Raw genomic sequence first — 14608 nt, 5'->3', positions numbered from 1 at the left:
CTATAGACATGGGGATGTGGAAAGGAGGGCTTATGGAGTTTGGTCACATATCAGCCATGATCTTATTAAATAGAGGCAGAACAGATCTGAGGGGCAGAATAGCCTCTGCCATTCCATGGCACTTCCTTCAGTGATATCACTTGTTCTCTGTAACAGACATCTCCTTTACATCCCATGAGCCCAGAACACAGGCGATTAGACTTGATTTAATTTCTGTTTGAATTGTAATCTGTTTAGTGTTAAGCGGATAGTGTTAGGTCGGATAGTGTGCAGTCTGTTGATGCAGCCACTCTCAGGAACCCATCCTCCACCGTCTCCTAACTGCCGACGATCACTCACAGAGGTCCCTATCAGAAATGCTCCCCCCCACCTCCCCTATCCTGGTAGATGGCTGGAACACAAAGCAACCAGGGCAGCCTTTGATAAAAAAGGCCATGTCTGACAGGGCAGTGTTTTTTTATTCCATTCTCCCAGTTCCTTCGTCTCCATCACATCTGTTCTGATTATGCCACCTTCCAAAACAGTGTTGCTAACATGGCTCCTTTCTTCCTTGACCATGGTGTCCCACCCACTGTGGGTGACAGGGCCATCAACTGCATTTGACCTGTGACCCTATTCTTCCACTCTTGACCCTTCCCATCACTCACACCAGCCTGATCGAATACCCCTTATCCTCACTTTCTCTCCCACCCAGCCTCCCCATTCAAACGATCATTCTCCACCATTTTGGATAACTCCAGCAGAACGCCACATCTCCTCCTCACCCCCCCTGTCGCAGGGATCGTTCGCTCCAGAACACACTAGTCCATTCCACCCAACGCCAATCACACACCCCCAACTCCACTGCACCTTCCCATAGCCAGTCATTTTACACAGCATCCTGCCGTCATGCCCATGGTATGTGCCCTTGGCATGCTGCAGTGCCCCAGTGAATCACAGCACTAACTGGAGGGTGAGCATCTCATCTTCAGACCAGGCATTTTACAGCTTTCTGGACTTAACATGGAGATCAACCCCTTTAAATTGTGAACCCATTCCCACTTTTTTCCCTTGCTTTTATCTTGTTGTATTCTCTGTCACCGTGTCCTTCTCTCCCATCACCCCCATCGCAGGGGACTGTCTGTCCTTCCCAGTCTGGCAGCTAGACACACGATTCTTCTGCCATTCTCACATTCCGATTGCTTCATTTGAATGATCAACATCTTTTCTCCATCGGCACCCTGCACCCCCACTACTCCCAAACTATAGTGTAAATGCTGCCCCCTCCACACATCACTTCAGCTCTCATGAAGCGTCATCTCGACTTGAAACGTTAGCCCGCTCTCTCTCCAAGAATGCTGCCTGATCTGCTGTGATCTCCAGCATTTGTTATTTTTGCTGCTGTTTATTCCTTCATTCTTTGTACATATGTCGGCAAGGCCAGCACTTATTGCCCTATAGCTGCCCTTGAGTCGATTGGCTCTCCAGGCCATTTCAGAGGGTAGCCCGGTGCATTGTGGTTCAGGAGTGGGAGTTAAGGATCTCCCAAGGCCGCTGTGTGAACTGGAAACCAGGCACAGGCCTATCCCCATGGAACACTGCTCCAGCCCCCCTCCCCAGGGTGGGAAATTCAACTCCAAACTGGATGGGGATAAAATGGCCATCAGTTACAAAATGGTAGGAGTGCAGGGGATTGAACAAAATGACTCCAGCCAGTATTTCTACCTTTCAGCCTTCAATATTTTTATATAAAAGCTGGCTTTTGTTGCAAAGTGCATGCACAGAGGTTCAGAAGCTAAATGCACTTGGCCAGTTTCTCTGTTTTCACTGAATTTGTTCTGTCAAAATGCGTAATTGGTGAGGGATTTATAAACCCATGCAAGTGACCAATAAAAATCATCCCTCAGCCATTATCTCTGAGCACTTTTCTGGCTGCCAGACAGCGCACTCTGTTGCTATAGTAATTACATTTAAATCGAGTGACACCACTTGTGTTGTAGTGAAGAGGAGTGTAATGGTGTATTTTAATGGAGGCGGGGGTGAGGTGTTAAGGAGGTTGGGTGAGGGAGTCTGTGTTGCCTGGGTGATGGAGTGTCACACTGTGGGATGTAGCTCACAGTGTGTCACAATGAGCTGTGATTCTAGCATTCCCAAATCCCGGTATTCCCGATCTTCCACCAATCCAGATTTTTCAGAAATTTGAAAGGATAATTACAGCACATTTTCCAATCATGATTTTTAATGGGATTGGGCTCTTACAATAGGGCTTTCCTGATGAAAGGCTTTTGCCCTAAACGTCGATTCTCCTGCTCCTCGGATGCTGCCTGACCTGCTGTGCTTTTCCAGCATCACACTCTCGACTCATTCTTACAATACTTCAGTCACTGTCCTAGACTGACACTCCAGCCCTGCAGAAAGTCCAGCCCTGCTGAACGGAAAGAGACCCTTCAGCCCATCGTGTCTGCACTGGTCATCAAGCATCTAGCTATTCAGACAGGGAGGCAATGGCCTGCTGGTATTATCATTGGACTTGTTAATCCAGAGACTCAGGTAATGTTCTAGGGACCAGGGTTCGAATCCTGTTGTGATGATGGAATTTGAATTCAGTGGAGAGGGAAAAACTGGAATGAAGAGTCTAATAATAACCATGAATCGATAGTTGGGAAAAACCCATCTGCTTCACTATTGCCCTTTAGGGAAGGAAACTGCCATCCTTGTCTGGTCTACATGTGACTCCAGGCCCACAGCAATAGGGTTGTCTCTTAACTACCCTCTGGGCAATAAATGCTGCTGAGGTGAAAGTGAGGATGGAGATTAGAGTCGAGCGTGTGACTCTGGAAAAGTGCAGCATCTGAGAATCAGGAGAATTGGCGTTTTGGGCAAATGCCCTTCATCAGAGATGAGGAATAAATGCTGCCTAGCCAGCGATACCCTCATCGTGTGAATGAACAAAATCAATCCCATTCTCCAGCAATTGCCCGTCAGTATGTCATTACAGTTTCTGCCTGTTCACACTTTCAGGCAGTGAGTTCCAGATATCCACAACTCTTTGGTTTACAATGATTTTTTTCTTCAAATTTCCTCTAAACCTCCTGATCCACACCTTAAAACTGTGCCGCAAGAACTGTGGATGCTGTAAATCAGAAACAGGAAACTGAAATTGCTGGAAAAGCTCACCAGGTCTGACAGTATCTGTGGAGAGAAATCAGAGTTAACGTTTTGGGTCCAGAGAGCCTTCCGCAGAACAGGAAGGGTCACTCAACCTGAAATGTTAACTCTGTTTCTCTCTCCACAAATGCTGCCAGACCTGCTGAGCTTTTCCAGTGATTTCTGTTTCTCTTTAAAACCGTGCCCCTTTGTTTCCCCAAACTGAGGGGAAATGTTTCATCTAACTCCATCCCTCATAATTCTGTACTCACTTAATAAATCCACAACCCCTCTCCCCCAACTCCACAGCCTTCTCTACCTACAGGAAAACAACCGTAACCTATCCTGTCTATCTTCATCGCTGAATCGTTCCAGCCCAGGGAACATACTCCGAAACCATCTCTGACACAGTCCCATCCTTCCTATAGTGTGGTAACTAGAACTGTACACAGTGCTCCAGCAGTGGCCTCAGTAACATCACATACAGAGTCGAGAGTGTGTTGCTGGAAAAGCACAGCAGGTCAGGCAGCATCGAGGAGCAGGAGAGTCAACATTTCGCCCTTCATCAGGAAAGAATCCTTCATCATCATTACGTATAGCTCCACCACAAACTCTCAGCTCTTGTATTCAAGACCTGGATATCCAAAAAGCAAGGTCCCCTATGCCTTTGTAACCCTCTTATTGACATGTTCCAGCTGCCTTTAAGGATCTATAGACATTCACTCCCTCTGTACTCCCTAAGATCCTACTGTTCACCGTGTACTCCCTCACCTTGTTAGCCCCCCAAAATACATCATTTGGCACTTCTCAGGATCGATTCCACTTGCCACTGTTCAGCCCCATCTGTATTGTCCTGCTGAATTGAAAGGGATGCCATCGTATAGTCTCAAAGATGGGACTCTGTTTCTCTGCACAGCTGGGAAAAGATCCTATGTTGCAGCAGGGCAGATGTGGTCTCCTTTATATCCTGGGCTAAAATGTATCCGTGTCATGCAATCCTTACAGTGTGGGAGCAGGCTATTTGGCCCATCGAGTCTGCACCAACCCTCCAAAGACCATCCCATCCAGACCCATCAACCTCCCTATCTCATGGCTAATCCACCTAACCTTCACAACTGCGGACACTAAGGGGCAATTTCCCATGGCCAATCCATCCTAACTGCACATCTTTGGACAGTGGGAGGTAACTGCAGACATATGGAGATCATGCCAACTGTACAAAAACAGTCACCCAAAAGTGGAATCGAGCCCAGGGTGTCTGGTACTGTGAGGCAGCAGTACTAATCACTCAGCACCTTCATGAAGAGCAAATTATCCAACTGTAATTTCACCATGGCTTGTGGGATCTTACTGTGCACAACTTGACTGCTGGGTTTGTGGCATTACAACAGCGACCACATACTCCCTCTTCTCAGCACCTAATGTGGTTGAGCCTTAGAAAAGATCCCCTATCTATAAAATGGCTCAGTAAAAACAAGTACACACTGGTGTCAGAGGATGTGGTGGAGGCTGGTACATTTGCAATATCTAAGAGGCATTTGGATGGCTATATGAATAGGAAGGGTTTAGAGGGATATGGGCCGGGTGCTGGGAGATGGGACTAGATTGGGTTGGGATATCTGGTTGGCATGGACGGGTTGGACCGAAGGGTCTGTTTCCATGCTGTACATCTCTATGACTCTATAAATGCAATTTTCTCACTGCATGATATTTTTGTCTTTGTGTTTCTCTTTTACATATTAGTATGCTCAGAGCTTCTTTTTCAATGCAGAGGAGCGAGAGAAGAGAAAGGTAAGTGAAATTCGACGGGTTTTGGCAGCTCAGCATTATATTTGAGATCTGTTAGTGTATAAAGTCAGATGTCACCCGAGACCAGGTTATAGTTCAACAGGTTTATTTGAAATCACAAGCTTTTGGAGCACAGCCCCTTCGTCAGTTTGGGGTTATGATCAACACTGCCTGGTTGGACCAAAGGGTCATATCCGTGCTGTATGACTCCATGACTTAGAGACAGAAATGTTACCTATTGCTCCCTAAGACCTCCAGGGGTCGCAAGTCAGACAGGACAACATCCTGGGAGCTATTAGAAAGAAGGTTCAAAATGTCTAACTATCCAATCTTCTACCCAGCCGGGCAGCAGTCTGTGTGTGAGTTTTCACTACAGTTTTCACTGTGAGTCAATGATATGTCTTTAAATTTAACTTTTGCATCTTCCCCCCCTCCCCCTCAACTGTTACGTCGGCAGCGTGAGAAACTGGAAGAGGTAAAGAATTCTCTCAAATAAAAGCAAACTACCGTGAATAGCTGAAGTTATGAAATAAAAACAGAAAGTGCTGGAGAAACTCAGCAGGTCTGGCAGCATCGGTGGGAAGAGAAAAAAAGAGTTAATATTTCATTGAGTCCGAAACAACTCTCTTCAGAGCTGAGTTTGGTCACTTTTTGTTTTTATTAAAGGAATCCCTCCTGTAGTTTAGTCCTCAGTTCTTTCAGCATGACAAATTGCAAAATGTAGCCTTTTATTGCTCCTTCCTTTCTCATAGCAATCCAGCCAACCTTGGGATTGCCTTTCCCATGTCTTCCTTGCTTATTGCTCTCTGCTGTTGTGACTCTGCTGATCAGATAGCTTGCTCCCAGTAAGTTGCTTTATATTTCATCCAATGCATTGCCAATATTCTGATGTTTTGCTCCAATATATTCGAAAAGGGCTTATGGTTCTCACTTCTCACAATCTCAGGACACCTAAAATGCTGTATAGACAACAAACTACTTTTCTGAGATGTAGTCATTCCACTAATGTAGGAAACTAGATAGCAAATGTACACAGCAAGATCCCACCAACACCGATAATGACCAGATAATAGTACAGCTGAGGGTAAAATACTCAAGAGTGTGTTGTTGGAAAAGCACAGCAGGTCAGGCAGCATCTGAGGAGCAGGAGAATAGATGTTTCGGGTAAAAACCCTTCATCAGGAATGTGTGTGTGTATGTGTGTGTCTCTGTCAGTGTGTGAGAATGTGTGTGTCTGTGTGTGCATGTGTGTCTGTATGTGTGCGAATCTGTGTGTAAGAGAATGTGTGTGTAAGAGAGGCAGAGTATTTCTCTGTGCATGTGTGTCTGTCTGTGTAAATATGTATGTGTGTGTATATATATATATATATATATATATGAGAGAATGTGTCTGTCTCTGTGAGTGTGTGTATGTAAGAATGTGAATCTGTATATGTATGAGAACGCGTGTGTCTGTGTGTGCGTATATGTGTGTGAGAGAATGTGTGTGTGTGTGTGTGCGCGCATGTGTGTGTGAGAGAGAATGTGTGTTCCTGATGAAGGGCTTTTGCCCAAAACATTAATTCTCCTGCTCCTCGGATGCTGCCTGACCTGCTGTGCTTTTCCAGCACCACACTCTCAACTCTATTCTCCAGCATCTGCAGTCCTCAGTTTTGCCTAGGTGAAATATTGACCCCAACATTGGGAATGGACTCTCTGCTTCTCTTTGGAGTGGTATCTCGGGGTCTTTTACAACTGCTGGAGAGAGTTTGGGTTTAATATCACACCACCCTCAGCACTGCTCAGGAGTGTCTCACAGGATTATTCGGGTTTAAGCCTCTGAATTGGTGTCAAATGCAAAATCTTCTTCGTCAGCTGCAAGAGTAGAACCCACTGCTAATCATTAGCTAATTCAACACAAGAAGACTTTTGGGAATGCCCAGCTTGATTTAACATTGCTGGCCACTGTGTGGTTGACTGTACTGGACCAACACGGGGGTCAGGGTCCAAATACTAGCTCACTATAGCCCAGCACTTCTCAAGCCTTTTTCTCACTCTAACCCCATTTTTGGATTTGGATATTGATGGGAGCCCCACCAGGTAGGGTGTAGGGTTGGGAGCCCTGCGAGAGGAAGATGGGCTCCTGGATCTGTGGGAATCTCCTCTTCGTAAAGAGGGATGTGCTCATTACAGCTCCACGGCATCCATTCTGTCTTATGGCCCTCACGTGAGCTGCTTGCTCCTACTATGGGTAGCCCTGCTTCAGAGAGACATTGTGCTCCCTGTCGTAGAGAATACAGAGCTCCAGACTCTTTTAAAAAAAACAAGTCCTGCGGATTCTGGAAATCATTTTACAGGGTCCAATATTTACTTCAAATATTACACTTTATGTTTAGATTATTCTTTCAATTTGTACTCCCTCCCCTCAGCCCCACTCTGTCACCCACCTCAACTCCCCCTCACCACACACACAAACATGCACACAAAAACACACACACACATACACACACATTCTCTGTCTCACACACACACATACACACACATTCTCTCTCTCACACACACATATACACACACATTCTCTGTCTCACACACACACATACACACACATTCTCTCTCTCACACACACATATACACACACATTCTCTGTCTCACACACACACATACACACACATTCTCTCTCACACACACACATATACACACACATTCTCTGTCTCACAAACACACATACACACACACATTCTCTCTCTCACACACACATATACACACACATTCTCTGTCTCACAAACACACATACACACACATTCTCTCTCACATACACAAACATGCACACATATTTTCTCTCACACACACATATACACACACATTCTCTCACTCTCACAGACACACACGTACACAAACACACACCCACACATTCACACACACACACATTTTCTCACTCTCTCACATTGACACACACATTCTCTCTCACACACACTCACAGACGCACATATTCTCTCTGTCTCACACACACACACACATTCTCTCTCACGCACACACACACACAGAGACACACATTCTCTCATGGACACACTTACAGAGACACCCACATTCTCACACACACCCACATACACACACATGCTCCCTCACACGCATACATTCACAGAGACACACACATTCTCTCACACACACACACACACTTACAGAGACACACATTCACACAGACGCACACACACATTCTCTCTCTCTCTCTCTCTCTCTCTCACACACAGACACACACCCTCTCCCCCACCTCCCCCAAAGGGAATGCCAGATTCAGAAACAGTGTATGTTTGTTCTGTCTGCTCCACTGTTTCTTTATCAATCATATCATCTGCTTCCATTGTCTTTCTGGGACATAGTTCAGGAAAATGAAACGCAAAGAGCACTTTTCCAACTCGGATTCCGACTCTGATTCTGACCATTCGGATGATCCTGAGGTGAAGCTGAGAGAGGTAAGAGGCAGGACTCTTCATTCGGAGGCAGGGCTGGGATTGGCCTTTTTGGCAGTTTATCTCCCATAGAGTCATTTACAATAACGTGCACTGTCTGATCCTCTGCTCTGTTATTAAGCCATGCTCCTTATCCTTGCGTGTACGTACAAAGGGGTATGGAGCCAAGCTCAGTGAGTGGAGCCATTACAGATCAGCTATGATCCCACCTTGAACTGGTTGATAGTTTCTTTCTAATCAACCTGATCAGAGATGTTGTTACACACCTCTGAAGTAAGTGTGACTTGAACCTACACACCAGGTGGTCAAAATAGAGTCATGCAACACTGAAACAGGCCCTTATCAGGCTTCCCAAACTGAATTTATCCCATTTGTCTGCAGTTGGCCCATATCCCTCTAAACCTTTCCTATCCAAGTCCCTGTCTAAATGTCTTTTAAATGTTGTAACTGCCCCTGCGTCCAACACTTCCTTTGGCAGTTCATTCCACATACAAACCACCCTCTGCATGAAAAATTGCCCGTCAGGTCCCTTTAAAATCTTTCCCTCTCACCTTAAACCTATGCCCCTCTGGTGTTGCACTCCCCTATCCCGGGAAAAAGACCTTGGCTAATCACCCGATCCATGCCCCTGATGGTTTTATAAGCCTCTGTAAGACCACCCCTCAGCCTCCTAGCTCCAGGGAAAAAAGTCCCAGCCCATCCAGCCTCTCCTTATAACTCAGACCCTCCAGCCTCGCTAACATCCTTGTAAATCTGTTTTGCACCCTCTCCAGTATAATGACATTGTCCCGATTGATGGTGACCAGAATTGTAGACAGTACTCCAAATGCTGCCATACCAATGTCTTGTGTAGCCATAATGTGACGTCCCGATTCCTGTATTCAACGCTGTGACTGACTAAGGCAAGCATGCCAAACATTTTCTTTACCATCCTGTGGCATCTCTGTCAAGGAACTATGTACCTGCATCCCGAGATCTGTCCTTTTGACAACACTCCCCAGGGCCCTTCCATTGACTGTGTAAGTCCTGCCCTGGTTTGGCTGACAAAAATGCAACAGCTTGTATTTAACTGCATTAAATTCCATCTGCCATTCTTTGGCCCAGCTGATCAGGGTTCTGTTCAATCTTGGATCATCTTCTTCACTGTCCACCAGCTTTGGTGTCATCCACAAACCTACTAACCATGCCTCTGTATTCTCATCCAAATCACTTCCCTAAAATCCTGGGATTCCCTCCCTAAGGGCATTGTGGGTTTACCTACAGCACACGGACTGCAGCGGTTCAAGAAGGCAGCTCAACCCCACCTTCTCAAGGAGCAACTAGGGATGGGCAAAATAAAGGCTGCCCCAGCCAGAGATGCCCACGCCCCACAAATGAATATAAACAAAGCAGAGCAAGCCACATACATCAGTGGGGAGCAGCCTGCCACTGCCATTATTGGCAACAAGAGGAAGACTGAAAGAGTTGAGGAACATCACAATATGCAGCATATACCAAAGATGTCTGGTGGTGCAGTGGATAGTGCCCCTGCCTCTGAGACAGAAGCACCAGGTTTTCAAGTCCACTCCAGGACTCTGAAGCCAAGTGTGTTCATAATATAGCCAAACAGGTTAAATATCAACTCATCAATCTGTCCAATACCTGTAGTGGAAGGTGGGGAGAGTGGGAGAGACCCCTGTGATGGGGAAGGAGTTGGGGCCTGTATTCTGTAGCTCCAGGCTACGATGTGCAGGAAGAAGGTGCCACAGTAATGTGGGAAATGTCTGGGTGAACTGCTCTGAGGTAGGGTCTGTTATGGACTAGGCCAGACCATTCAAAACATTCTTGAGCAGGCAGCCCAGACCATAACTTTGCAATTTGTTCCAATAAGTGTAGAAAATTACCCGGAGTAAGTTAGCCAGGCTGACTACCAGGTTTTAAAACAGACAGAAATTTATTCACAAAATTTCGCAAAGAAACACAATGAACAGAATAAAGAACTCCTGCAGAACTAAGTCTATCCAAACTAGACTTAATTATGCTGTTCCGAATATACACAACAGTCCGAATACGCACACTTCCTTAAAAACCAGTAACAAAATGGAACAAATCCTTACAAGTTGAAGTTAGAAAGGCAGAACAATGGAGAGTTTAGCAACCTCTTTCTCCACAGCTCACTGTTGGATTCCTAACTAGTTTTGGGCTGAACTGCTCAGCTAGAGAGCTGACCACTCCCCTTTCTTTATACAGGTCACTTCTAAAACATGACCACTTTGGCCTGAAGTCTCATCAGTTTACATATAAACAAAGGGCCTCTCAATATCCATTCATCTCTGTACCAAACCAGTCTAATCAGAAACGGGAGTTGTTCACGACCCTACTGGGAAAAACCAAGGACACAGTCTCCTTGACAAAAGGAAGAGCTTTTAGAAAAGAGGGACCAGCTTTGTGACAGGTCACTGGACCCGAAATGTTGACTCTGCTTTCTCTCCACAGATGCTGCCAGACCTGCTGAGTTTCTCCAACAATCTCTGTTTTTGTTTCAGATCCTGGTAAATCTCCTCTGCACTCTCTCCAGTGCAGTCACATCCTTCCTACAGTACTCCAGCTGTGGTCTGACCAACCATTTTGTACAGTAGCAGCATAACCTCCCTGCTCGTGTATCCTAATCCCTTTTTCCTGCTCTTGACCCAAAGCCCTGAAGGTTATGGCAGTGCAGGTGAATATCTAAATACGGTTTTAATGTTACGAGATTTTCTGACTCAAACCCACAGCCTTTCAGGTAATGCCATTGTAGATTCCGCCCACGTTCTGGGTGAGAAAAAAACCTCCTCAATTCTCCTGTCAGCCCCCTGCTTCATACCTTAGATATTTGCCCCTGGGGGTTGACCCCTCTACTAATGTTCTTTCCTGTCCACCCTGTCAATGCCCCTCATTGCCTTATACACCTCCATCAGATCCCTCCTTAATCTTCCCTGCTCAAAGGAAAATAATCCTGGAGTGATTGAAACGAGGTCAACCAGGTAGATCTCATAGAATATGAGTTCCCTGATTGGGGCTGTTAATCTGGTCCAATCAGGGAGCCCTGGCTGACAGATACAAACAGGAGTGGAAATTGAATAAAGATTCGTGCACTTTGTGTCTCTCACTGTGTCTCACACCTGCACACACACACCATGGGGGCTGGGGAAAAAAATAAGCACTACCGCAGTTAGGCAATAGTGTGGGGGTTAATAAAAACAAGTAAACAAATAAAAACCAGAAGACCATTGCCAAAAAAAAGAAAAAGAATAAACAGGAGTGCCGGGGTTCTGTTCACTCTGAGAGCTGACTCTGAGGGAGCTGGATCTGTGTCAAGGACTCTTCGTGTATAACTAAAGGGTGACTTGGTCACACAATAGCGGCCTCTGTGGAGTTATTTCAAACCCCAGCCTATCCAAAAGTTCCTCATAACTCAGGTCCTCCAAGCAGCATCCTGGTAAATCTCCTCTACACCCTCTCTAACGCAATCACATCCTTAAACCTCTTGAGCGTAGGAGAATAAGAGGAGATCCATTTGAGGTCTGTAAGATGTAAAAGGGGGATTGACAGAGTGGACATAGAGAGTATGTTACTTTGTGGGGAAATCTAGAACAGATGGTCACAGTTTTAGGAAAAGGACTGGCCGATTTAACCCAGAGATGTGGAGAAATTACTTCTCTCAAAGTCTGTAGAATTGATGGAATTGGACACTGAGTGAATTTAAGGAGGAGATGGATAGATTTTTAATTAGTTACAGGTCGAAGGGTTACGGAGAGCAGGCAGGAGACTGGAGTTGAAGCTGAGATGAGATCAGCCACAATCGTATAGAATGGGGGAGCAGGCTGAGGGGTTAAATGGCTAACTGCTCCTAGTTCTCACCAACTGCATGTGTTACTGCAGAAAGGGACAGCCTGCTGTGTGTTCCCACGTACCGCCGCGGCAAGGAACCGGCCGACTGCAGCTGGGAAAAGAAGGAATACCTTTTGTCAATGTTTTCTGAAAGGAGGACTTGAGTAGAGGGGCTGGGAATCCTTGCTGTGGTTGTACAGGCCTTGGTGAGGCCACACCTGGAGTATTGTGTGCAGTTCAGTCTCTTTATCTGAGGAAGGATGTCCTGGTGATGGAGGGAGTGCGGCCAAGGTTTACCAGACTGAATCCTGGGGTAGCAGGACAGATGGAGGAAGAGAGACTGGACCGGTTAGGACTTTATCCACGGGGGTGTAGAAGAATAAAGGTGGAGTCTCATAAAAGCCTTCAAATTTCTAACAGAATTAGACAGGATGGATGCTCCCGATCCAGAACAAGGTGGACACAGTCGAAGGATACAGGGTAGGTCACTGGGACTGAGCTGAGGAGAAATGTCTTCACCCAGAGAGGGGGGAGCCTGGGGAATTCCCTGTCACAGAAAGCGTTTGAGGCCAAAACATTGAATATTTTCAAGAAGGAGTTAGATATAGCTCTTAGGGCTAAAGGGATCAGAGGAGAAAGTGGGAACAGGGGACTGAATCGGATGATCAGCCATGATTGTAGAGAATGGTAGAGCAGGCTGCAGGGGCTGAATGGCCTCCTCCTGCTCCTACTTTCTTGGTAACGGTGTGGCGTTTTCCAGTTGTCATCCTAACCGGCATTTGGTTCCGTTTCAGAAAATCGGGGAGCTGCTGATCGATTCGCTGAGCTGGGACCTTCAGCCCTGCTGCCGGCTGGTGATCCTGGAGGCGATTCGCATCCTGTCGCGGGACAAGCACAGCCTGGCGCCCTTCGTCCGCACCGACTCGATGCGCCTGCTGGCCCGGCTGGCCGGACTGGAGGCCACGGAGGAGGGCGGCCTCCTTCCGGAAGCTTCCGACGGCGAGGTGGCCTGCGAGGCCCTCAAGTGCCTGTGCAACACGGTCTACAACAGCGAGGAGGCCCAGGGCATGGCGGCTGAGGAGGTGCGGCTGATCGGCGGCTTGGCCCGTTGCCTGAAGGCAGACGGTGGGGCACCAGAGAGTGGCCGCGGCGGCATCACCCGCTTCTACGAGCTGCGGCTGACCTTCCTGCTGACCGCCCTGCGGTTGGACATCCGCAGGCAGCTGGCCCACCAGTTCCACGGTGTGGCCTTGTTGGCAGATGCCCTAGAGACCACCCTGGGCCTGCGGTGGTTGGATGTGCACGAGGTGGCCACCTCACGCTCCGGGGAACCCCTCCCACGCGATGTGACCGAGCGTGCCATGGAGATCCTCAAGATCCTCTTCAACATCACATTCGAGACCAGCAAACAGCAAGTGGATGAGGCAAGGATCCCTTTATCGTGCAAGGGGGGGGTATGGGAAATGGGGACGTACGGAAAGGGGCCTTAAAGGGGAGCAACAGCAAAGCAGCATGGGGGTGTCGCTCACCAGGCAAGATTGATTACCCAGAGTGCAGCTAAGAGTCAACCCCATTGCTGTGGACCTGGAGTCAGGTGTAGGCCAGACCAGGTAAGGATTGAAGATTCCCTTCCCTCAACAGACAATAGTGAACCAGATTGGATTAGATTCCCGACAGTGTGGAAACTGGCCCTTCGGCCCAACAAGTCCACACAGACCCTCCAAAGAGTAATCCACCCAGACCCATTTCCCTCTGACTGATGCACCGAGCACTACGGGCAATTTAGCATGGCACATCTTTGGACTGTGGGAGGAAACATGAGCACCCGGAGGAAACCCACGCAGACACAGGGAGAACACGCAAACTCAACACAGACAGTCACCCAAGGCTGGAATTAAACCTGAGTTTTATTTTTCAAATTCATTGATGGGCTGTTGGCATCTCTGACTGGGCCAGCATTTATTCCCCATCCCAAGTTGCCTAGATGGTAATTAAGAGACAACCACATCGCTGTGGGTCTGGAGTCACATGTAGGCCAGACTGGGTAAAGTTGACAGATTTCCTTCACTAAAGAGGATCCAGATGGGATTTTTTATTCCGACAATTGACATTGGTCACCTCCTAATTACAGATTACTCAGTAGAAAAGGAGAGGGTGGAGGGAGGCAGATTAAAACGAGAGACCTGCATTTATGCAGCACCTTTTCGCAACTTCAAGTGGTCCCAAAGCATTTCACCAGCCAGCGAGGTACTCCTGACCAGATGGCGGAGGTGGGGTAGGTGGTGGGGGGGGTTGCAGTTTGGGGAGGGTCATTGTTACCATGTAAGGTGGGCTGCAGTGCATTTGCACACAGAAAGATCCCACAGGCAGCCACGGATTAACTGGCTAGATAAATCCCC

General features: G+C 47.2%; 1 protein-coding gene across 2 annotated transcripts in view; it reads left to right on the top strand.

Annotated features, from left to right (window-relative positions):
* The window catches only part of LOC140489378 (chaperone Ric-8A), a 38365-nt gene that overhangs the window by 5364 nt on the left and 18393 nt on the right, over positions 1-14608 (top strand). Inside the window, exons 2-5 of one of the 2 annotated variants that reach the window (XM_072588869.1) lie at positions 4870-4917; positions 5372-5389; positions 8271-8363; positions 13004-13633. In XM_072588869.1, coding sequence (XP_072444970.1) covers positions 4870-4917; positions 5372-5389; positions 8271-8363; positions 13004-13633 — 789 coding nt within the window. The remainder of the gene's footprint in view (positions 1-4869; positions 4918-5371; positions 5390-8270; positions 8364-13003; positions 13634-14608) is intronic. The other variant, XM_072588870.1, reaches the window with a different exon arrangement.

This window comes from Chiloscyllium punctatum, chromosome 18, assembly GCF_047496795.1.
Source record: "Chiloscyllium punctatum isolate Juve2018m chromosome 18, sChiPun1.3, whole genome shotgun sequence".
NCBI classification, from domain to species: domain Eukaryota; kingdom Metazoa; phylum Chordata; class Chondrichthyes; order Orectolobiformes; family Hemiscylliidae; genus Chiloscyllium; species Chiloscyllium punctatum.
This window is presented reverse-complemented; position numbering and strand designations above follow the sequence as displayed.